Source organism: Daktulosphaira vitifoliae, unplaced genomic scaffold (genome assembly GCF_025091365.1).
Source record: "Daktulosphaira vitifoliae isolate Bord-2020 unplaced genomic scaffold, ASM2509136v1 Scaffold_2, whole genome shotgun sequence".
Taxonomy (NCBI): Eukaryota; Metazoa; Arthropoda; class Insecta; order Hemiptera; family Phylloxeridae; genus Daktulosphaira; species Daktulosphaira vitifoliae.
In genome coordinates this window covers 10,626,869-10,654,028 of record NW_026099573.1, presented here as the reverse complement: position 1 = coordinate 10,654,028, position 27,160 = coordinate 10,626,869, and the positions used below count along the sequence as shown (strand labels likewise).

Here is a 27,160-nt window from a genome sequence, read left to right as displayed (position 1 = left end):
TAAAATCGACAAAAAAATGTGGTTCAATTAATTAAAAAAATACCATTCGTTTAACAAATATATGAGTTCTCTACGAACTGTACTCGCTTAATTACAATAAAGCTTCATTAAAATTATTATGTGTTAGCACGAGTATATTAGGTTTGTTATTTAATAAAAATAAAAAATTGCAACATAAAATCACATTTTTTTTTTGTGACTATGAGTTTAATACTTTTTTGGTTTTATATTAATATTTTTAGAATAGTTATAATTTAAAATAACATTAGACACAAGCGATCAATTTTTATTATATAAAATCACAAATTTTGAATTTATAAGGTTCTTGTCTCTTGTACTATATTCCTTAATGGGATTAGTATCATTGGATTCGATAGTAAATCGAACCCTATAAATCTTCTATAAAATATTGTTTTTTTTTTCGTAAGAAAACCTCATTTACTTTGTGTAAATACAATGTTATATAATGTAAGTTAATTTATAAAATTAGTTTAATTGTCTTGTGCAACTGTAATAGAGTCATAACATTACTAGTACCACTGTAGTTCTAGTGGTATAACAACTATACTATTCTATCTTTATGTACCGTCACATCTAGTTCCTAAATAATATATAATTATACATTTTGATAATGATTTTCAAGGCTCTTCCTATTTTCTTCCGTAGTCACTATTCACAATAGCACAAGACATCTCGTTTTTTGTTTCTACAACCTTATCTATGCGAATTATCAATGAAATAATTAAATCCGTGTTAAAATTTTATAGAAAAATAGAATAAAATTAACAAAAAATCATTCCATTAAAGTTTAAACTAACCTAAAATGAAATCATCGTTTAAAATAATATATTAAAGTAAAAAAAAAACGCAGTATAAACTACGTATATTTTTTATGCACATTGGCTTTTAAGGACCCGGCTGAAGATGTGTCACGGTAAATATGTCAGAACACTGTCATCGAATACTAGAAAAAAACAGCCTCCCAAGGTTATCGACCTTTCCAGTAATAGTACAGTAACCCAAAACGTTCAAAAATTGCAAAATGTCATCTGACATCATTCTGAAATCGAATTAAAATAAACGTGTTGGGGCGTTATTATAATAAACACTGATTTAAGTGTTTTTAATAAAAAATATTTCGTTAAAACTACATTTCTGGGTAATCATTTTTTAAATGTAATGCTCTGTTGTGCTTTTACACAGTACAAGACATTATGTGCCACTGCTATACAGCTGATGTAAATAATGGCGGTGTTGTCGGCAGCGGCGCCGTTGGGGAGGAGATGGTTTTCCTATACGTTGGAGTGGTGAAGCAAACGGGGTGCCGGAATCGACCGGCGATGTCACAAGAACGTCCAAAGAGCGCCCGCGCGCGTTTACCGGCGAAGGTGCAGGCGTCGGAGTGGTGTGTGCGTGTCTGCGAGTTGCTGGGCGGCCGACTGGCGCTCGGAGTCGACTCCCACCGACGTTGGTCACGGCGATGGCGGACGACCGATGGGCGGTGGGGACGATGCCTGCGAACCGCCCATCGTTGCCCGCCAGACCGGTCTTACTGGTTGCACCCAGCTGGGGACAGCGAACAGCATGACTGGCGGCCGCCACGACTTCGTTCATTACGAGGTCGACCGTCGAGTGGTTCGCGTCGTTCATGCGTACGTTACACACACGTTGTTTCGGCTGTATCTCGTAGAGTAAAACAAAAAGGATAATAAACCGCCGTTTTTCGAAAGAGGACATTTCGAGTGCGAAACGTGGATTTTTGAACAATACTCGTAGACACATATTTTGTTTGTGTGGTTTTCTGTGATATATATAACAATTTATTTTTTTTTTTTGTTGTGTTCTCATAGTGCGTTTTTTGAGGTGCGCGCGCGCGCCAATTTTTCACGCCGACGACAAGCGCGATGCGCTAACTCAAGTTTCTATCTAACATGAAGTGACCCGCGTTGGATGCGACTCGCGAAGTGTTTTTTTTTTTTTGTGTGTGTATGTGTGTGTTTTAACTCGGCAACATAAGCTTTTGATCTCCATTAGTTGAATTTATTCGAGTCACTATTATTTGACTGCTCGGTGAAACGGTGTTATTTTTGTAAAACGTTTTAACGCACAACAGCCATCACGCTGAATTACGGAGAGATTGGAAGCCCGTTCGGAGGGGGCGCGCAACAGCAAAGATCAACCGGCACGCCAAACGGCAACAACAACAACAACAACAACGGTATGGCGCCCGGCGACTCGCTAGACCCGTCTAACTTAAACGGCAGCGGCGGTTCCGGCGGCAACAATTCGGGTGGCGGCGGCCAACAGGATTCCGGCGGCGGTGGCAGCGTGCCCGGTAACGTGACGCCAATACCCACGTCCAAGTCGGCGTTCATCGAGCTACAGCAAAACCCTTACAATGCAGTCAGAGGAGTCTATCACCCACATCCGCACGCCCATCCGTCCCATCCGTTCAACCAACACCATAGCCCCCAACACCACGGCGGCAACGCAGGATCGTTGCCCCATCATCACTCCGACGCTGCCGGTGGGTTCGGTAGCCCCCGCGGGGGCATGGCCGCATATCCTTTTCCCACGATGCACCAAAACTCTTATTCGAGCTATCATATTGGGTCATACACGCCTCAGTGTCCATCGCCCACCAAAGACGGTAAGTAAACACAACAATACGTGTATCTTTATAAAAAAAAGGTCTCGGGAAGCCTTTGCACTTGTCAAACATTGTCCGTCGTTGATATTCTACCAAAAAACTCTAATATTTTCTGTCATTTAAAGTGATTCCTCGAATATAATCTTTACGTACCGTACGTATAAAATCCAATAAATAAGGGAAAACAATATCTAGTCTTTATTTAAATTTAATTATTATCATATATTTAATACATATTAAATTATTTCTTGACAATAATTATATATTTATTGTGTATTTGACGTATATATATATATAAGTAATTTTTATGTTCATGTATGTAATTATTTCTTATCAGTTCCAATTTTGGCGTTTAAAAAATACCCGTTAAAACACACAATTTTAATACGATAGAGTCTATCGGATAGACGAATTATCACATTTAATTACCGTCGAGACCCTTTAAGAATATTTTAAAACTGTCGCATATTATATGCGTTCTGTAATAGAAAATTATTGGCTGGTTTTTTAAATTCTATTCAGATTATGCAACAATCCAATCGATCGGAAATCGCTTAGCATTTATGAAACCCGACGATAAAGTATTTTCGTTGATATAGATTTTCTTTTATTAATGGCTGCTCGTTTTCCACCGCAAACGAATGACTCGGCACTTTTTTAACAATCCTCCATCATTTTAAAATTTGTCACATCATCCTAATGGACGCTCACTGCTACCGTTCACTATTATGTGCGTTATGAACACTAAAAAAAAAAAAAAAAGAACCATAAAATACAGTAACACTAAAACTAATATAGGTACTTATCGTTCAGAAAAGAGATACACAACGAATGGAACAGATATATTTTTATTACTCCAGTACAAATGTAAATTTATTACTTATTTTTTTTCGGGGAGCTTTGTTATCTACCTAAATGCGGTACTCATCTAAGCGGATGTCAGGTGTGGCACAAACGGCTACAGACGTCTATTACTCTTGTATTGTTGTAATTTAAGGTTTTCATTGTTTACTAAATCGTACTGCACGAGTGTAGTCTTCAGACTTACAATGGGATCACGCGTGACCGGGTACGGGTTTTGCTCCCCTCTGAGCTAATAGTTTTTTTCTTTCACCTCAAACTCCCCCCGGGAAATCAATAAATATCATCACAAAACTATCACAGCAAAGACATTCCATATCCGATATTAATATTTTCAGTGGGCCTAAGAAATGACAACCTGAATGCATTTATCAAGTTATTCTAAACTCAGCCAGCACAAATTTGTATTAATTCATTTGAAAACTTAGTTATAGTTTTGGATTAGAAATTTTGCCCTCCTCATAAAACGAAAAATATTTCTACGCTACTATACAATGCTATGAGAAAATTTCACAAACTCGGGACCCTTCAAAGTGTCTCAAACAAAATTTATAAATCTTATATAATTCTTATCCCTAACTAACAGTAAAGTTATTATTTTTTAAATACTGTTTACCAATAAATTACATAGAAATATTTTGCCAGCAATACGGTTTGTTTGGTTTGCAGAGAAAGACAGTCGACTACTATATTTGAGTTAATAGCAATACAAACGATTAAAATCGAATTCTCAAGTCGTTGTAAAGCTTGCACAGTTGTAACTGTAGTTGAAAAAACTGCTTTGGATACTAAAATGAAACTTTTTCAAGTTCCTATTGCGTTCATCATAATAAGGTTGTCATAAATTGAAATATTCTGTTAGATTTTTTTTATTTCAAAATATCTACCTAAAATTAGCATTAAAATATTTTTTTGGAGATGGGGTCATTTCTAAATAACATGTAATTTATTAATAAAAATAAAAGTGAGATAATACATTATACATTTGTGCACGAGTAATGATCCAACTAATAAAAAATTAACAAAAAAAATAAATAATAGTAATAATAATTTAGAGCTTAACATAATAAATTATGTATTCATGTTGTAATGCAAAAAAAAAAAATAGGCTCATTCAAACACACACAACTGTAATGTGTAAAAAAAATGTACATTCTGATTGACGGCATGTGCAGTCAGCATGCATTGTGTCGGGGCGGTGTGAGAAAATCTTGTGCTGTTGCAAAGTCAACCGACAGAAACGATTTTCTTTTACCGCTACTGTGGACAGAGAATGAGGCGATACGCCTGTTTTGTATTATAATACGAGCCCGTGTAGTTTTTCCCCTTGAAAATCACAACGAATAGATACAGTAGCGGCGACGGCGTGTCTATCCACATTATTATAGTGTTACACTGTTGTTTTTATACAACTGCTGTAGAGTATAAAATTAGCCAAATTCGTTTTAATGCGCCGCACCATAAAATGTAGGGCGGAAAAAATTGCTGTTCGCGCCTCGAGTGCTAATGGAAAATAGTCATTTCCACGGCTACGAAAAAATACAATAAAATTAATGTTGAGTTTAAGCGTTGTGTTGACAAAGGGGCTTTCGCTGTTGGCCTTGGGGTAAAACAAACGAGCTGTTGAACTTTTTAATGTTAGACCTATCCTAAATTAAATATCACAACGACACTTACGAGTAAATAATTTACATACTGATTAATTAATTATGGTAAAAAATGTACACAAACACTTATATTATTCAGAAATATTTACCTATTTAAACCCACGTGCAGTTCATATAATGCAACGCGTGCGTTACCTTGTTCAGAATGGCACTTATGTGCTGCAGCAATTAACCATTTAAGTCGTTCAGTCGATCATTAACGGTTTTTTTTTTTGGGAGGGGGGGTATTCCTTATAATTACATAATCGACAATGGCATAAGAAAGTATACTGCTCTTCATGTATTAACGCCACGCGGGTACAAAGGTGTACACACACCCACCTCCAGTGAGCACCGCTGGTTGTAATTATACTCTGCGGGGCACGTGCGATCGCGAAGGGAAAATATTTGGTAAAGTAATTATAGTAAAAAAATCCAATAGAAATCATAAAGTACACGTGAAGTAATCGTGGACTATTTTTTAGACATGTCGACAAATAGAATGATATAAAACTCAAATAGGTGTCATATCAGAATTTAAGTAATAACTATTTTTTTTTTTTTTAATTATATCTGATATACATATATATGCAATATATTTTATATATTTAAGACATAGTCAGTCTTAAATATAGATTTCCTTAGTATTTTCATGTCCTTCTTTTTATATAAACCTCCGTTTTCAGGCGGTTCTATATAACAGGTCCTCGTTTGGTTCCAAAAGAGCTACAAGACTGCTAGCTTGTTGGATATTTGCATCGGTGCATTAAGATATTCACGTGTACACCATTTTATGTCCGTGTAAAAAAACTTCAAACCAATATCATTATACATTTGTGCGCAAGATCCTTATACGTTATCAATGCGCCCGGGGGTACGGCCGCACTTAATCATACAGGAAAATCGTCATTGCTCCATCTACCGATGTATTATTATTATTTTACCCGATAAAAAATGTATTCAAATGATATTCAGAACTTCTACGCCCCATCCTACGGCAACGCCGTACGACCGGGGGCAGTTCAACAATAATAAACGTCTGTTTTTTACGTTACAAGGTCTACTGGATATTGTGTTTCCAGAGAAAACGAGAAAATATTTTTCGTATTTGGCATTCAGGGACGTTCTTTAAAAGTTAAGGACTAAATGGAAACACGACATTGTAAAATTAGCCGCTGTGGTTGTATAGGCTTTTGTTGAACGACAATTTATATGTATTTATACAGTTTCATTGTAAAACTAACATACGAATAATGCAACACATATGTTGCATTCTATTTCGTGTTTGGATTCCATTCACATCCGTCCGGTCAATTGTGAATAATTCAATTAAGCGTTTTATTATTTTTAAATATTTTAATATGACCACCGTCCTTGGAATAGTGTGATCATACAACCCAATCGATTGTTTGGTACGTCATGAGTCGTTACAAATGTCGTGTGCTTTGGTGTCACTCCAAATCAATATTCGATAAATATTAAAAAAAATTACTGTCGAATATTCGGTCATTTATTTTCGTTGAAAGGTTTTTCAAGTTAAATTAAGTTATTTTATTCTCATGCAAAGTCGTTGTTAAAATTTGTAATTTATATTTTATTGTAAGTTTACAGCTCTTTAAACGCTCAAGTGTCATACACTATTAAATGTCTTCAATAACCTGTGACAATCATTGTAAGCAAAATAATATAACTCGTTACATTGTTGTGTATGTACACGATCATAATCGAATAAACGGACCATATTATACCTGCCTATGGGCTTTTTTATCGTTAGTCCTTGTCGCGTTAATGTTATTTTAATAATTTTTTACTTTTACAATGCCTTTATTATTTTTTTTATCTGACGCACCTCAATGTATGTGTCCGTTTTGTGTACGTGACGGTCGCCGTCCTGAAATATGCGTGTAGAATTATTATTGAAAAAAAAAAAAAAATCTAAACCAAAAAAACCGCAGCTATGACCATGGTGGCTTTTATTCAAACATAGAAAACATATATGTACATATAGCAGGATTTGATTTTTACTAAAAATTTTCCCAATATATAAGATTCACCACAGGTTTAAAAAATACTAAACTCTTTAGTACATTTATAGTCAAATAATTTAATTCATATTATACATTAGCTAATTGTTTAAAAATAAAAATATGAAGCGTTTTACGCATATCGATAAAGATTATATAAATTAATATTAATTATAATAATTATTCTATCATATAATTTGCGTCGAGCCATAACTTCTGTTTTATTGTTGCTTTTCTCAACATTTTTATTAGTGTAATTACATCACAGTCGATTAGTGGTGTTCCATTATTTCTCTAGAGAGGCGACGATTAAACTTCTTCTCACCGATTGGAATTGCAGGTCACACGTGATAGCATATCTGAACTGATTATTGAACATGTAATTTTTATGCGTAAAGTAAAACTGATGATGTTATGCACAACTGATGGATCTGATGGTTTTCGATGCATTTAACGAGTATNGCATATCTGAACTGATTATTGAACATGTAATTTTTATGCGTAAAGTAAAACTGATGATGTTATGCACAACTGATGGATCTGATTAGTCCTCTCGGTTTTCGATGCATTTAACGAGTACCGCGAGGAGATAGTCAGACATCTCCTTATAAAGGTCATTAATGCTATCGCATGTTATGCTCATAACGTGTTTGTAACTTATCTTGCACATAAATAAATTCGATAGTACATGACAATGATAAATTTGATGGCTTGCTCCTGTCGACCGACAATCGATTTAGGTGAACTCGTAACGTGTCTCGTGTAGCTTCACGTGTAAAAATGAAAATACGAATATCAAACGCTGAAAATCAATAAACAGTATTTATTATTCGGGTTGAATTATTCGTACCGCCCTATGACCACCATCACTGTAAAAAATAACAATCTACAATGTAAAACATGCGATATGTAAATACTAAACTAATACACACGACCTAAAAATAATAAAATACACTAAATTTAGAAAATCATGCGACAAACGGTTTCTATTTTTTTGCCTTCATGAGAGTGGTTTTGTATTTATTTTCCGGTAATTGATTTTGTGGTCAACGACGGCGGAAATCAACACCGCAGGGAAATGACGAAAAAACAGATTATTGTCAATTGCGTTTTAAAAACTCGCGGAAAAACACACGTTTTCTGTCGTACACGTATACTCTTTTTTCAATGGGTAAAACATGTGGACTCGCCGTGTTTTTAACAAAAAAATAAAAACAGCGCACGCAAATACTTTACACCCATTATTAAAAAAAAAAAAATACACTGTTTTTAATAACAAATGGTTTGTACTTGTAATACTTTTTTTTTTGTCTGCGAGCTTTGTACGCAATACCACATCACATGTATACGTAGTGCATACACAAACAGTGCACGGCTGGCGAGCGGTACAACAAACGGGAGGAATTAACCTGTAGGGTGCAGGAGGAGGAGGCGGTGGCGGCCAGGTGAGCTGCGGCCCATACACGAGACCCCCGGGGGCTAATACATTTTTAATTTCTCTGTGGCAACCACGTCGTCAGCGGTGGCGGCCATTGGACGACCCGACTGTAACTCTGAATGGTCGTTTGCACAGAAAGGGTACCCACACACATGTGTGGTTCACAATGTTGTTGTAACAGCATATACATACATATATACATGTATATATATATATTTATACATACACACACACACATATATATATATAATACTGCACTTGCCCGTACAAATGTTTGAAACAAGTGCCATCCATTTTTTCGTTCTCTTTATTGTACTTCGTTTCAGACCTTTTCTTATCGTTCAATCGATTGACTTTTTTTTATTTCGCAGAAAAATGCGGTCTCGGAGAAGACGGAAGTCTCAGGGTAAACGGCAAAGGGAAAAAAATGCGAAAGCCTAGAACCATTTATTCGAGTTTGCAATTGCAACAGCTCAATAGGCGATTTCAAAGAACCCAATACCTAGCACTACCCGAACGAGCAGAATTAGCCGCATCCCTAGGACTTACCCAAACACAAGTAAGTTTTATTTATTTTTTAATTTAAATTTTTTTTAATTTGATTTTTTTTTTTTTGAAATATTAAAATATTATCTTACCTTAGAAAATGTACAAATAATTTGTACACGTTATTTTTTTTTTCCACGTTTTATTAAAGGGTCTGTTGGAGGAGAAATTATTTGCATTGCCCTTCCCATCACCCTATAATTAATACGTTTTATATGAAAATAATTATTTTATAATAATTAACTATTAAGTATACAAATATATAATTCGGTGGTGTCAACACCACCATCTAGAAGAAATTGAACTCGGTAACATATTTTTTAATTAAGAGGCGTTTAACTTTGTTTATGCGAATATCTAAACATTGTTAACAATGACGTCAACAAATTCTAATAAATCATAGTCACGATTATAGAATCGAAGACATTTCATAAATACAAAGAGAATGCATTTTTATTGAAACTTATTAAGAACATAATTTTACTTTTTACGGCGAAAATATTATCAGCACAAACGATTATACGAAACCGCATGTTTTTTGTTAGTATACTTAACTCGTGAATTAAACTTGGAATAAAATTTTAAAAAATTAAGAGAAATAAAATATTTTCATTGCTTACCCCGAAGATATGAAGTGACCACATTCATTTTGTACATTTCAAATAACATCAAATTTACCAAATGAAACCAAAATAATAACTCTCAATAATTTTCAATTATTATGAATTCATAAATAATAAATAATATTACACTATTCAATACATTGACATTTACAAACTCGAAATCTATTAAACTGAACCAAATTTCATTTGTAAAATTAACAGATTCAATTATTAACGTAACAATACCGATGTGATTTAATTGACATTGATATTTATAGCAAAAATGTAGCTATGGTAATTATAATTTTGTTTATTCTGACCGTTGGAGTTTATATTTCACCCAGCGTTATTGCAATAATGTTTCCATAAAACACTGTCGGATCGATAAAAAAATGGGGAAGGGGGTGTTTACTGGACAATTGATTTACTGAAAACATACACTGTTGATCGAGTGATCATAAAGATGGATTTTTTTTATATAAATTTTCCGACTTGATTTCCTTTGGCTTACAATGACACTCTGGCGGTCGACAGCTGAATTTATCCGTGTGGTGTTTCATTATTCCGTCCACTTCTACTTTCGTTCGAAACAATAAGGCACGTTCACCGACTAATTGGTCAGCTCGTACCCAATTAATAAACTATCCGTTTTCTGGCTTAGTGGCATAAATATGCGTACTCCGCNCGTTTTCTGGCTTAGTGGCATAAATATGCGTACTCCGCGTAGTTCACATAACGAATGGCCATCGAAATCTATTTAGTGAAATTTACCACGCCCACCTAAAACACACACACACACACACACATTGTAAACGTTGCTGCTGTCGATCGATTCGATAGATATGATGGACCGCGAACATCTTAACGTTGATCTTATTTAATAACCTAAATCCCATCAGAATGTGTTAAAACGAGCATCTCAATTACACACGAATAATGGTTAGCGTAAAATACAATAACAAACGGGCGATTCTCGAGTGGGCTAATAAATGGTGTGTATCTTGTGGGTAATTCAATAACACGCCTACTGTTTACGACGAGTTTGTCGCAAACTCTGTGGACTTGCAGTCGGACACTTTGATCGGATCGGTCCGTTTGTTGACCGATACGAGCCGAAACGATTTAGCCGGCGTACGAAATTACCGCCCCGGGGCGACAGCGGTGCAGAAAATAAATATTAAAAAAAAAAAAATCCGTTTTGTATTGCTGCGCGACCATTACGATGGGCATTCGGATGTGACCACGGGTCGTTCGTGGGCGGTACGCGCGGTCGAGTGGCGGTCAGGGGGTGAAGCTGTCGAAGAGAGGCAATGAAAAAAATCGAAATAAAAAGAAAAACGTTACGACCGCCGCAGAGCCGTCGCGCTTACGTGACTCCAAGAATTTCAAGGATACGACGGATTCGACATGCCGCCGATTTTTCCGTGAGTTGGAAACGCGGTCGGGATGATGTTTTTTTTTCTTTTTTATTTTCGGAGTTGAAAGAAATAATCAAAATGGTGCGAGCGTTTCTCGCGGCCGGAGGAATAGACCGAAAATAATTTTAGAAGGAAAAAAATAAACGTTATACGGAAAAATCCGAATTTCCTTCCGATCCGTTCCGATACAATAGAGACGTGTCGAATTCACTTGTACGGTTTCTTTGATATGGAGCCGATCAGGCGGCGTGTACTTTCGAGAGTCTACACCGGAGACGGAGAGAAACGCGCTAAAGACGCGGAAGACCGAATCGAGTAAAAAAGCATGCCAGCCTCCGCTGACGCCCATTGGTGGTGTGAAATGTTTTTTTTTTCCTCTACTCCTCCTGTACCGTGTAATACATTTTCGAGTCCAGTGGCCACTGACACGTTTAAAACTGTCGATAATCGACGGACCGAAAGCGCTGAAAAAAAATAAATACATTGTGCTGCTGCTGACGGGTGACAAGACAACACAGGCCATCGTCACATGAATGGATCGCAAAAAAATAACTCATTGACCGCCTCCGCTCTGATTTCCCGTGACAAGATTCGGCTGAGATGAGAACATTGTTATTTATTCATAGTACACACAACTATCGACGGAATGTATTGTGTGTGTAATAAATAATTTGAAAGGTGCTCGTTAAGGCGGGAAATTTTTTTCATGGTTTACATTGGACTAAAGACGTTATGAAAAATGCATTCAAGGGTACATTTAGTGCCGCCCGAAATTATAGGGTACCGCCGAGTAATTGCCACCTTTAAAAGTTAGGGCTGTTTCCCAGGAAACGTCGACCGTAAAAAAGGCCGTCAGCAAAAATTATACGGCTGAGCTTTTTTTTTTCCACGAACTGTTACAAAACAATTTATGGTAACGATACTCGGCTTTCGAATGCGGTAATTGCACGTGGCCGAAATTCACTTATTTGTACACTTCAGAGGAAAACTACAAACTTACAAAGTCGAAAGAAAAACACACTCGTCCGTAAAAAATTCTGTTGAACAAAATTTCTGTTTGCGCAGATAGCAATAAACAATAGCAACTACAATCGGACTGTGGCCCGAACTTAATCTTAAATATTTATTATTATATGGAAAATAATTTCCACTAACAAGTTATGTATACACAAAGTTAAAGAAAATCAAACATCTCATGTGTACGCCCGTCGGAATAGAATAAATTCATCGTGCAGAGTATATTTTACAAAGAGTATTGGTATTTTCGCATTTGATATTTTCCTCGTTGTGTTCCCGTTAAATACACTATTTTTTAATTCATTTTTATGGATTCGGGTAAAGACTGAAATTCGCTAAAAACTTTACACGCGCTATACGTTATTAACGAGCACCGCCCAATCGCGCAGGGTAATCGTGGGAGGAGAAAAGTCGATAGTACTTTTAAGGGCCGCGTCGAACGAGTGGGCGCGGTGCGGTGGTGAATTGCGTGAGAGGCGTTTCCCGGATGGCTGCAAACTTGGCGAGGGGTCGTCGACGTGCTGTGGGGTCGTGACGGCTATGACTTTGAAAGAGGGCGCGAGGGAAAAAGGGTGAAAGTTCGATTATTAACCCTGTAGCCAACATATATATGCGTGTGTGTGTGCCACGCCCGCCCCTCGCCCTTCCCTACAGAAAGTCGGCGTACTTTCTGTGCGCCGCTGTGTGTTATTTTTACTCGACGGTTAGTACGACGAACATTTTGCGCCGTTGGCCGATGTCACATAAACAGGGAAGTTATACACGAGCACACACATATACATGTAAAACCGTGTACATGTATTTTTTATTAACGACGACGCGCATAATACCCAACGCTAACTGTAAATATATAATGTAGTTACACTTAGTAGGCGGCATGCTATTGAAACTCTTTTTGGAAGTTTCTGTTTATTTAACGTCGACACAGACAGTCACATACACGTTTTGTCGTCGCCATAACAACGCTCGAAAATGTGTGCACATAATATTTTTTATGCTCGATGGAATAGAATGGCGACGTTACCAGTAGCCAAAAAAAATAATAACCATTATCATTTACGAATCGTTCTATTCGTAAAAAATGTGTACTTTGTTAATTATTCGAGAGTTTTCCATCATACGTGTAACGTCCACGAAATGTTTTCATTCCAATAAAGTTCTTGTAATTATTGACTTCACCCAACCCAACCGCAAAGAATAGTATTTCAGCGATTGATCCGAGTAATTGGCTTACGACGGACACGCACAATTGAAATAACACATTACGTACATAAACGATCTGGACCTTGTTAAAAAACACCAACAGGGATTCAGAGAAACGTCAGACTAAACGGACATGTCGAAACGGCGAGTTCAAAAAGTTGATCAATCGACCGGTCGGTAATTGCTCAACGCAAATCTGATGGTCATTGTGTAGCTCCGTAGGACCTGCGTAATGAGCCAACCCATAATTATATAAGCGGCCGATTCTTAAGGTCGTTGAAGGACTAGCGTAAGTGTTTGATGTGCCGTATCGTGTAGAAAATATAACCGCGCGGATCTATATTATATTATTTAAGGCTGACAAACAATATAGACTAGTTGACCGGTGTTTAAAAAACGATTGTGTTTTGTATAAAATTCTGATGTCCGCAAATGAACACGGCTGTGTGTGTTGGCTGATCATCAAACCTTCGACGTTCCGAATCACGTGAACAAAACGAGAGCGACGAAACGTGTACGGCGACGGACGATAAAAATATAACAAAAAACTCGGGCAAATTCACAAATTACCCCCTTTGAATCAAATAAAATAAAAACATTCCGTTGACGCCCGACCCGGCGGGCATATGACACCGGAGGCCTCTGTTTGGGATGCGCTGCACATACGCCAAGCCTGTTATTAAAAGGCACACACCGCCGGCCAAGACAGCCCCAAAGACGAACCGAATTACTCTGTGAAGTTTCGTCCGTCCGAAGCTGATTTATCATCACGCGATCCTTTTATTATATATATTTCTTCGTACGAGCCCCGTCGTAGAACAACCGACCGTGTGTCTGCACGCAAACGACAGACTCGAGATGTAAAAAAAAATAAATAAAATAAGAAATATATCCAAAGAAAAAACGTAATAATATATTTATATACGTTATTCGGAACTCTGGGAGGTGCCGAACTACACAATGATCACTCCTCCGTTACATGATCCACATAAATCGTTCGACATGACCAACATAAGTATAGGATATCTCAACATTTATGTGTATAAACATATATACATATGTTATGATTTGTGTATATATTTAACGTTTCGCGGTAACCCTTTGACGAGGTACCGTTAATCAAACGACGACGGCCAAAGTGTGAGAGCTTGGAACTTTCGAAAACGAACCGTTGGGGCCGCCGAACGTCGCCATTGGCCGTAAGTCATTTCCACGGGTCGTGTTTGGAAACTCAAACGGACACATTACACGAACCCGCGATGTGCGTACGCGCAGAATTGCCAGCGGCCAACTTGGGAGCGAATCTCGAAAGCAACGTCTGTGGTCAATTGAGAGATACGCCGAGCATTGTGCGCACTAAACAATACCGTACACGGCTGCGGTGTTGTACAACTTTTGTTGTTATTATTGTTATTATCATTTGGTCGGAAAAAAAAAACCACATGACGTGCTTGGACAAAAAAAAATCTGGCAACCTTGTGTGGCTGCTCTCTGCGAGCACACACACACACACACACACACACTCGCACGTACGTACGCAAGTCCGTTGCGGGGGCCAGACGGAGACGGACGCGCGGCTCGGTGAAAGAGACTGAGACGGACGACTGTACATTATAATATAGGCGTCGCTGAAACAATTTTTTCTCTAGGCCAAAGGGGGCGTAACGCACGAACATAATATTTTACTTCAACAAGTGCGCGGGAGAGAACCGCCTCCAGTGCGTACCATTGCGAGTCGTATCTGTGTGTGTGTGTGTGTGTGTATATACATAGATACTTACATGTACACGGACACTTACGAACGTACACACACACACACAGACGCGCGCGTATAAACATGTTGTTCCGAGCCTAGGTAAAAAAAATAATTCTGTGGGATTTCTTGCTTATGTAAGATTATTACTAATGTATGTATATTACTCAATGCGCGTCCGTGCGATGGTCGTGATAAAAAAAAAAATATTCGGTAACCTTGTATTTTTATCATATTATTAAAAATTATACTTGGAACACGTAACGACAGTAATTACAAACTGTACGGTAGTCTGTTAACCGTAGCGCGAGTATTGTTATGCTACGGTTGCCTTATTCATTGATAACGACAGCCGTGATGAGAACGATCAGTGTTTATCGGAGGAGGACGAAACTGTGGCGTGTCAACGATCGCAAATTTATGTGATAACGCTTGATACCGCCGAGAAACGGTAAAAACGATCAAAGTGTTTAGCGAACGCGGCCAGTGCGGTGAACGAACAAGGCCGCGTTCGACAAAAGCTTCAATGACGACCGACCGGCGCACGCGAATAAACGTACTGCGGCGTGTCCTAATTAGGATTTTTGTAATTAGTAAAACGTCGATGCTTCTGCCCGTTTCTCTTGCACGTCGCTCGCGTGTCGTTTTCCTCTCACTCGGACGTGCACGATGTACGCGTGCGATTGGGAACCTACCGCCGGTACCCCGTGCGCTCACACACATAAACTGGCAAAGAGGTTATTCGCCGGGCAAGGCCGTCGTTGGCACACACAAAAACGCGTGTGCATGTGAACGTTTTGGTTTTCGGCGAATTGAACGATCTCGTGCAGTCGGACGAGAGGAACGGAAAAAAAAAAAAAAAAGACGTCTGACGACCGCGGCCAGTCGATTTCCACGTCCGTTGGGTTTCCAAAGTCGTCACCGATTTGTCCTTTACGGACTCTCTCTCTCTCTGTATATATAGAAACGCAACAGACTCGTCAGCGTCTACGCACAAATAAAAGTATTTACATAAGGTATTTGGAATAATTATCAAATTATCGTTATCGTTTGAATAATTTAACAGTTTGTCGGCGACTCGATAACAATAACGCGAGGAAAAAACTGGCAGCGAACGGACGCCGTTTGTCGCACACGTATATTAACATACGATATGTGCACGTACGCGACCGGGTAGACTTCTGTGTGTGTGTTTCGTGTAAAATTAAACGCGACCGGTACCGAACACGCCGATACTTATTCGTGTAGAAGTGTGCGCGTTACGAAGGTGAAGTTCCAATAATGGGCTCCCGAGCAGCGTGTGATAATTACCCGTTCGGGTACGACGCGCGTATAATTGTGACATTAAAATATGTATATTTTAGGTGCGTTTTTATTTTTCTTTAACGACGTGCCCGTTTGCGCCGGGCCGCGTGTCTAATGTTATTCGGACTTGGGTAGGCACACCGGTGCGGGCGCAACGCGTCCGAAGAAATGTACGGCGGGACAGTGTGCATATCTAAGGGCGACATCGTGTCGGACAGTGTTTATTATTAACCGATCACCGCCGCGGTGATCGTTATTGTCGTCACCGATACTCTCGAACGTTTGCCCGCGAAAAACGATCCAGTCGAAATTCTTTAATTTTGACGATCTGCTCGGCGAACAAATCATTTTCATTGGCTGGCTGCCGTGATGAAAAAATTCATTGCCAAATGTTAATTACTACAACTTACTCGACGATTGTTTTGTATGTAAACGTTTACACGCGAAACCGTTTCGCCGCGTCCGTTCGCATATTGTATGTGCGTTGATTGCATTGCAACACGACTGATGCACATTCCGATAGTTAATTTCGTTATGATAACTATCCGTTTGTGTCGTTGTACGATCGAAGAATTCAAGCGCAACAGCCGAGTTTGTGTTGGTTGGGAACGTGCGATTTTTACCGGTGGCGCGTTCGTTTACGGTTTAAAAATAATAAGTAACGCTCATTAATCTCTATGATCCGGACGAGCACTTCATTAGAACGCTGTGCGCGGTCGTTGTGTAATATTCCTATCGATGATCCAGTTTATTCGATTTGGCAAGGGTACGTTAGTCGAGCGAACGACTCGCGTGCACGTCAAATGAAACCGGTGAATTTTTTTTTATCGCGGTTCCCCCTCACGCTCCGTCAACTACCGGTGAACTAATATATTTTTTTTCTCCGTTGTTCTTCGCTTTCCATGCGACCTTAGCAAATGCCGAACCGAATGTGTCCGAAAAAACTACGCTACGACTGCGACGATCTCACATTGCAATGCGTCACAGTGCACCGGATACCGGTCGGATGAAACTTTAAAACGTCGTTCGGATGCGGCGGGCAAATCCGGTGCACGTGTGTAGAACACGTCCGAACGGGATGTGTTTGAATCGACCTATATAAAAAATGCACTACGTACGATCGAGTCGAACTACTGCGAGCGTGTTTGTCGACCGCAGCGGTTTTCTACCGGACACTTTCTCGGTCGCATACCAAAAACTGGTCGACGTGCCAAATCGAAACGCTAAACGTCGCTCGACGATGAAAACCAACCCCCCCCACCCCCCGCCACACCACGCGCTCGCCGGAGTTGGATTTTACGAGGGGCCCAAAATATCGTTGGACAACCGTGTTTCAAAAAACCGTCGCCAACCGTTCCTTCTTCGGCACGCAATTATTTCTCTGGAGTCATTTCAAAAATAAAAAATAACCAGTACACACCAAAGTTCCGCGCGTTACAACTGCCATTCGTGTTTCGGGCTCTCTTGCGAGCCGCACGCACACAAACGGATGGCCGCACACACACAAACGGATGGCCGCACACACGATTCTCCGCCCCGAAGAGGTGGTAATGCCCAAGAAAAACGGATGAAAAAAATTTCATTCTTTTACACGCGGTTGTGTTCGTAGGCAAGGCGTAGATTTTTCGCAACGATAATGTTGCCTAGTGTAGAGTAGACCGTTTACGGGCAAAACGGACTCGGCCGCCGCCAGTCGACATCTCCGGCGGCGGTTACAAATACACCACTTGGCTACAACAACGAAAACGACTAACGCCCATCAACAACCCAAAGTATCACGAATACTAATCGCCCGATGTTTATTTACATAATTCTTATTCGCAGACCTTCCAAAGACGTTTTTTATGATAACTTTCCTGGCCCGTCCGCCGTGGACTCTATGCAGTCCTGACAATCGGTCCAAAACCATTGCCGTTAATAGTTGCCGACGTCGCGGCCATTCCATTTGACCGTGTCGCTATTATAATTGTTTTTTTTTTTTTTTTACACGTGCGCTCTATTTCTACATCGCAATTAACAAAAAAGTTAAATTAAAAATAAAATCGCGCATATCTGCTACGTGCACACGAATTGGCTTGCTCTGATTATCTGATCGCTGCAGTTCATTCAAAATGCATATGTGTCACGGTGTTCCCCAACACCGACGGAATCGTTTCCACGGGCGCTGCATATGTGAACGGTTTGTTGTATAAAAGACAATATATATCATCTTGTGTGATTACTACTAATTGCCGGTTAACAACAGCCTGCTGCGGCTTTTCTCCTGCACTCGAAATACACGACTTGTCGTAATAATTACACGGCGACACACAACAAGTACACGAGTACAAAACTGACGGTAAAAAGAGTGGGGAGGACGCGCGTGGTTCACTCGGCCGATCGAGACAATCCGCCGGACTACTACTACTACAACAACAACGATAGTAATAATAATAATAATAATAATTTTAATTATACGTTTGATATACCAATTAATGTCACTTTTCACCTTCGCTTTTTTTTTTTACTGAACGAGTTTAGAACGCTCGTAAACATCCGAGACGTCAACGACGGAACACGTTTTATTTACATTCATAAAATACAATTTGTCCGACTCAATACACAGTCGCAGTTCGGCCATCCAGCGTATAAAAAATGCTGGCAAGCACATCTATTCGACAACTCAATCGATTGGAATACCTCGGAAGTATCGGATGGGTTTTGATTCGTTCGATTCCTCACTACTATTATTGTTCTCGGTTCGAAAAAACCGTCTGTCTAACAACACCGCGATCGGCTCTGACACGACGTCCGGTCGTTTCAAAAAAACAAATTTCAAAAAGTCGCATATGTCCGTGTGGATAATAGAAATAACAATAACAAAAATCTGACACACACACACAAGTGTACGTGTAGTGGGCATGTCAAAACCGCGTTTCATGGACGTCCGAAACACCGTTCACGGCACACAAACGCTTTGTCCGCGACTACCGGAGTACAAAACACAATGCACTAATACCACACGGCTCACACGATCGCCGTAAAAAACTCATAACAACATCCAATACGTTGACGGCAAACACTTGGCGTGCGAGTGGCGATTATCCAAAGTTTTAGTGGCTCCAGAATTGCCGACGGCGGAGAGTCACACGCGCAACGATATCGTAATCTGTGCAAAACAAATTGAATACGTCCGTTGAAAAGGACGCGCCCGCCGGAATAAAAAACAACAAAATAGCCCCGAGCGTTGTGGACCGTCGAAGTTTTTCCGCACCGCATTTCCACGGGCGGCGATTCCGCAGACCGTTGGACGTCGTCCGCCTTGTGACGACGGCGATTATATAGCGCCGGTATGTGTTGATGGGCATTGCCGAGAGCGGGTCCAAGTGGGACGACGACTTAAAAAATACATAGGTAATTCATTGCTACCGAAGTTGAATGTTTTTAACGAGGTCCGATTACGTCAACGACACGACCTGATGAAACACGGTGACGACATACTCGGGCCCTCGGAACGGTGCGAAAAACACATCAGCAAAAAACGTGTCCGACGAAACGCTCTTACCTGACCTCGAGACCAATTAAAATCGATGATTTTAACCTGTCATTACACACACTCTTTCCCCTTTGCCGTCCGCATTAGCCGCTGCCGCCAGTCTACTCGACCGAACTCGTCCCGTCTGTCGGCGATCCGTTTCCAATCACGTCCCTTTTATTAGACGTTCGCCTAGAACGCTGTCGCCCATTAAATTATAAACGCATAATAAACACGACGCGCATTATTGTTATATCGCGTTTATTGTCATTATTCGCCTTTCCTATGCCCCTCTCTCTCTCTCTCTCTCTCATACCGAAACACTTCAGGATTGAGTCATGACGTCTTTTTTCAAAGAGATCCTTCCAGTGTAACCACGAGGTTTTTTTATTTTCTCCACCGTAATGATGATTTCGGTTCTGCGGAAACGATATTATTACGTTGTTTTCTTCTTCTGCACATAGGCGTACACACATACCTTCCGACCGACCGGCGGCGGTCGTCATTTACTAGGCACTACCGACGCTGCGACGCTTTGAGCGCAATAGTAATAATAATAATAATAATAATAACAACGACAACGACCGGGAGAAACGGGACGACCGCGATAATAATACACCGGCGGTACAGAGTATGTGTGTGTGTACGCACTGTTGTTTGATGACTCCGAAAGGTCTGAGGAGGTGTGTCGAGTGGTGAGGGTTTGGACACGAAGGCGCCAAGGCGTGTTGGTGCCACGGCAATGACGTTTTGTGTGTATGTGTGTAGTCCGTCTCTGTCCCGCTCGCACACAAACAAGTTCCGGAGGGTTATTACTCGGTACGAGGATTATAAGAAGAAAAAACCGCCGCCTCTGACGCTTTAACCGCACTCGTATGCATTTGTGTGTGTGTGTACCTACGTGTATTGCCGCCGCCGCCGCTCGAAATCGTATAGACCAGTGCGACTAGAGATGTGCGCGGTGATTTGAAATGACAGCCCAGAGCCACTACTCCACTGCGGTACGACGGGGGCGCACTTCAAACACGCCATGTAATAATATTGCTAGGTCATAGTAGTGGCTGCCGTACGGTGCGACGACGCATAAGTAATGGAAGTCCTAACCGAAATAAAGACGGTGTGGCCGCGGCTACCGGTGACGGTAGTATTGGATACGCGGCGTACTCTGTGTCGTATACGTCAAGGTATACCCTCGGGACAAACGCAACGGACAATTGCATGGGTACAATGCGGTCGGGCACCGCTCGACAGGGTGACACGGTGCCATCCGATGGACAAGTGAACGCGCCACGGTGTTGTGACGTAGGCCCGTAACGAGGTCGTGGAATTTGGAAATCCCAACGTCCGTTCGACAACAAGACAACGCGTTTGTGGCTTTCGTTTTGTTTGTATTGCGTTCCTCGTGTTTTTTTAACGGTAAAAACACGCGACGCTCGGACGTGGGAAGTTTTGACGTTCGCTCATTCGAAAGCAGTCGCGGCTCTCTCGCGCAAATCGCGTGGCTATAATGTTCGAAGGGAAGTCGAGTTTTTATAATTTTTTTATTTTTTATTTTTACACTCGCGGTAACAGATAAATATCTCGTCCGGTCAACGCGCGCGCAGAGACGGCAGGAAAACTTATTCGGTTGGATAGAAACCGGACCGGAGGATATGACGACGTCACCGGCGTCCATGCAAATCGCTGGACGTCCGAGGAGATTTACTGCCGGCAACCGGTCACGCCCCGTGTCGGGGACGTACGTGGGACGCACGCAGTACGAGGTGCACACAACGGTGATGTTTTTTAGTCGTTTACAACAACAATGTTATCGGTCACTTGACAAATAATCCGTTCGACGATTATACGCGTTGGATAAATTATGTATCTATATACCGTGAAATCGGCGACCGGAGTGTAAGAATTACACTTTTTACAAGATATTAAACGAAACGCTTAATTTTTTACATATAGTGCACTTACACTGTAGGTCAAATCCTTGGTGATTTTATACTTACGAGTTTAGATATTAGTCAGGATGCTCTTAAAAAAAATGATTATATTCAGGAAAGTGATCCGAATTAACCGTATTAAATGATTATTTTGATTAGTTTTAAATTTATCAATAAAACGCCCAAGGGTTTTATAATATATATGAATTATTAAAAAATACAATCGTGTTTTACAATCACCGTCAAATATCGTACATAGTGAATTCTTGTACAGTTGTATTTTTTACTCGGACTATACTGCGTTTACTAGAGGAATTTAAACAATAAATTAGTTAATTGAGTGTACGAATGTAGTAATATTTTTAATAATTTATTTTATTAGGAAATAATACTAAATTTACAAATGCAATGTTATTAAAGCATAATTATGGATAAGAGTTTTACGACAAAATATTATAGTGGATACATCAAATGAAATGAAAAAAAAACATGTAAACATTGTTTGCAACACTCGGTACATGATTGATTGATATTTTCTACGATAAACCTAATCAAAACGCAAAGTAGCCATTGAAGAACAGAAAACGCAAAATGATGTGTTGTCATACATTACACCGACTGGGCGAATGCATTTTCGCAATCTCCAAATGTTTAATCCCAGTCGAAGAGGAAATATTCTCTTGTCACGGACATGAAGAACATTTGCGTGTTGCTCTCGACCGGAAACAACTGCAGGGGAACGTAGAGACTCAAAACAAGATACCATAATAATTATGATGAACAGAAATAGTTTCTTTCTTTCGTAAAATACGCATACATTGCACTGCTTTCCATTTGCCACCGAACAACGTTTTGCATAATTTTTTACTTAAAAAAACTGCAATTATCGTCAACTAGAACAAGAATCCAGTTAAAAAAAATATCATATAGACACAACCAAAACGATTAACATGACGACTGTGGTGTCGTGGTGGTCCTGTTGGGTATCGGCGACTTTAACAATGAATCAATCGACAGCGACCGGTGAAAGGAAAGACAATATCGAGATGCTGAAACATTAATTCAATTTTGAAAACGATGACAAAAAATCTTTAAATTATTTTCATTTGTTTTTTTTTTGTAAAAATAACACAGTCAATCGATCGTCGTGTCCAACTCGATAATTAAAAATCAAAAAAAAAAAATCACCAGTATTTATATCGCAATAGTCGCCATGGTAGTCGCGCGATCAATTTAGAAACATTCGTCGGGATTTTAATTAATGGCCAAGAAATTTTTCTTTTAAAAAAAATACCGCCGCAATATAAACAATAATATCGTCGAGTCTAAAAATATTACCGTAGGAAATCCGCTTGGATTCGACGAGACCACGCCGCGTTATCAATGTAAATTATTGTAAACATTAACAATGTTATTCGAACGAATTTGTCGCGGTGTTTGGTTTAGAGCAATTCATTTTTGTGCATTTCAATTTCGAACCGTTAAAAAACTGCGCGCGGGACTGCCGACGTGTCTGTTCATTGGTGTAAAAGCAACGCACATAACTCAACGACGGTAATCTTTCAACACGACCTAGTGGTACTATTATAATCGAAAAATATGTAATACGGTCAAGACCAATTATCGATACCCATCTGAATGAACGGACGGCTCATTATTGCGGTTCACTATTATTATTATTGTTGTTGTAATAAACACACGACTGCTACCGTATTCTTTGCGACGCGTACGATTTATTAGTTGATCTCACGACGCGCTTTGCCCGTGTACTTTTAACGCGTCCTAATCGTTGTGGCCAACAGTCGCTCTTGTCCCGCCGCCGCCGCATTGATTTTCTGGGATTCGAGCTAATGTGTTGCTATTATTATTTATATTGTTACTTGTTGAGCATTGTGCACTGCGTTCCGACGGCGACGATCAGACGATAACGTCACACGCGACTGTCGAACCCCGACCGCATGACTGGCCGCGTATTATCCGAGTGGCCACTAATTTAATAGGCGATCGTTCGGGTTCCGATCGTTTCGACGACGCGTTACTCGTGTATACGATTTCCAAAAAGAAAAAACCACGGGGAAATCCGATATTGAATTCGAAACGAGTAGGCGGCACAGGGTTTTGGCGGCCAACGTCAATTGAAAATATCGTCTGGAACAATACGCGCCAACACCAGTAGTAATGCTATCCTAGTAGTTTTTTAACGACGTGTATATCTCGTCGCCCGGCCGGCAATTAAAATCTCCGCGTCCCGCCGCGAGTGTACACGTACGGGGTTTAATCAGACCTCATATTTATACTACACGCGGGCATCCGATCGGCAGGTACACACACGACATAAATTTCACGATACGCGTCCACTGCGGACGGGACGACATTGTTTTTGATTATGAGCGGCGACGGTGCAAGTATTTTCCGTCGGGACGGATGCTGGCGAAAACACGTTATTATTGGTTTTTTCCGCAATTATATCGGAGGCCGCGCGTGCGTTTGTCTTTTACCGCGAGGAGCACACACACACGCGGGTCATAAAAACCGATATAAATTTACCCGGGACATGACGGCCGACGTTACACCCCGAGACGGCCGCCGCCCATCCACGTAACTTCGTTGCACGCACAAAGGACCCCGAACGAATCTAATAGCGTCCGTGTACCGTACGCGTCCACGTTTCGTGTACCGCCGCCGCCGCCACCGCCTTTATTATGGATGAGATCCGAGTGACTATCGCCCGGGTCGTTCGGCAAACGCATTAAAAACCGTAAATCGATTTCTATTATTATTATTGGGTTTACATTATTGTTATTATTATATATGTATTGGCGTTTGTCCATGGGGACCGCCGGACACACCGGTGTGAATGCCCTCTGGGCGTATGCAGTGCGCCTCGTATTCTGTCCGTATGGGTTTTGCGGTAAACGAGACCCGACGGAGGCGTTTCGAAAAATTGGCGAGTGTTTGCGGCGCTAGTCCAGTCGGACAGAGTCTACTCATTTAACGTTTTTTTTTTTTTTTAACCAGAAATTTTTTCTCGGAAAGCGTTCTCCGGTCTGATATACGCCAACTGGCGTTTAAAAAGACGCGCACTTCCCCAAGCTCGTACGACCAATTGAATGGCCTTCCGGAGATGATATTTTTCTCGGAATACGACGAATCGGTTTTCGGAACGGCCCAGATTTTTACCGTGTATTCCGTCATTCGTAACGGTTAAAAAATATGAATCACTCCTCGGACATTGTCGATAACACTTTGGATATTTTAACGACCGCACGATTAATTTTACTTGGATTTTATTGTTTCCGAAAAATTGGTTATGTGCAAATAGGCCTAATACTTCTGATAGAGCTCATTTACAAATCGAACGCAGAATACGTGTTTTGGAAACATAATTGAAAGATGTGCTTAACCAACCGGTAACGTTTACTGTCACCGGTGTAAAAAAATAACCACAATGAAGCAAACAATCAATTATTCAATATCGATGAGTAATGATCGCCAGTGTATTTACATCTCTTGAAAGTAGTAACGACACGCGTTGGATTAAATCCTCTAAATCTCATAAGAACTCGTTAACCACCGCCCCCAAGCACGCGAATGAGAAACTTTGAACGATTTCTCTATACTTTTCAGAGTACGTTATGAGATTTAGAGAATATGGTCTCGAGTATAAGTCAATTACAAACGTTTATTTGCATCACAGTATTTCGACGGATTATTTTTTATTAATCGTTTATTTTTGTTGAAATTGTTAACAATATGGGCAATATGACGAAATATTAAAATATTCTAACGTTTAAATATATTAAATTTTACATAATTTAAGTGTTTAGAATACCCCGACACTTAATACACCATAATTATTATCATCATCATCATAATATTATTATATGATCGTTTTTTTTTTAAATATTTGTTGGCCGCGTAAACAATTGTATTGACGTCGTCAACATAGTATTTAATATAGAGCAACATATTTTAAAGAAAACGGTTGGGAACATTAAACAAACATTCTCTCAATCCAAGTTTATTATTTTATATGCACCTTGACGTCCGTTGCCAAAGTACTATAAACATTTTTAAAAAACGTAATTTTTTTTGTTGTTTTCAAGTTCTTATCATTAATTGTCGAGTTAAATCTTTTTGAAAATGTAACATGATTTTTTTATGGGGTCGATTTTAATCACAAAAATGTGAAAACTAATAGAGGAGCCGATCCACTTCTTCTAGAAATTTCTTTAGGCCATCGAGTATAACTCGAAAATAACATTTGTTTTTTACATTCGACCAACAAATACGAAGCAGAAACAGAGTGTTTATCAATTACTTTCGATGTTTTCTTTAGTAAAATTAACACGGCCAATTCTATCACTGACAACAATTTGGCTATGAAAAGTGTCAACAACCCGTCCAATACGTCGACTTTTAGACATTTTACAGGAAGAACAATTTATTGAAATATTTTCAATCAACAGAAATTACAACATGTATTTAATAATTAAATGTTTTTAGTTTAGTTAAATATCTTGAGTATGAAATTCATTTTTGTATCGAAATACATAGAAAAATAATATATTCTCAAAACTTATAAAAAAAAATGTTTTCATGAAAAATAGGATATAACGGTTTGTTGCACTGTAACATTATTACAATTTTATTATTATATTTATTCAATCAGAGACGGATTCTCGATTTTCGGTTTAGTATTTTGAAAAACTCGAGCACTGAAATTCAACAAATAATTACAATATAAACCACTCGGTACTAACCGAACCGACTTAACATCGATAAACAATATTGTCACTTGTACTTTTTGTATTTTTGAGTGACGTATTACAGTGCGAACACGTTGGGGGGGGACAGATGTGATCTATGAGAAGACATTGCATCGTCTGCAATGCCCCGAAGTAGCCCCAAAAATCCTAAACCGTTTTTACTAAAAAATCGAACATTTTTCTAACACGGACTACTGATCTGCGTGTTAAATCACGAATAAGAAACCGAATACGTAACGTTGGCTTATAACAATCGCGGTTTTTTTTTTTAATTATTAGCCAACTAACTATTTTAGCACAAATTACTTTCTATTCATTATTATTGTCGAGTCTAAAAATATCAACAATTTTCGATGGAAATATTTTCAACCGTTTCATCTCTAAGAGTTTAAAAAAAAATAAGCAAAGTTCGTCTAAAAAACGATACGATAAGGTGTCGTTTTTTATTAAACGAAAATCTTTATCCGGCCACGTCGTTTACTC

General features: G+C 39.6%; 1 protein-coding gene across 1 annotated transcript in view; it reads left to right on the top strand.

The window, feature by feature from the left end:
• Nucleotides 1-1,596: 1,596 nt before the first annotated feature.
• Nucleotides 1,597-27,160, top strand: part of LOC126897502 (homeotic protein distal-less-like) — a 44,256-nt gene continuing 18,692 nt past the window's right edge. The window contains exons 1-2 of the mRNA XM_050671162.1: nt 1,597-2,650; nt 8,991-9,178. Coding sequence (XP_050527119.1) covers nt 2,221-2,650; nt 8,991-9,178 — 618 coding nt within the window. The 5' untranslated portion in view covers nt 1,597-2,220. The remainder of the gene's footprint in view (nt 2,651-8,990; nt 9,179-27,160) is intronic.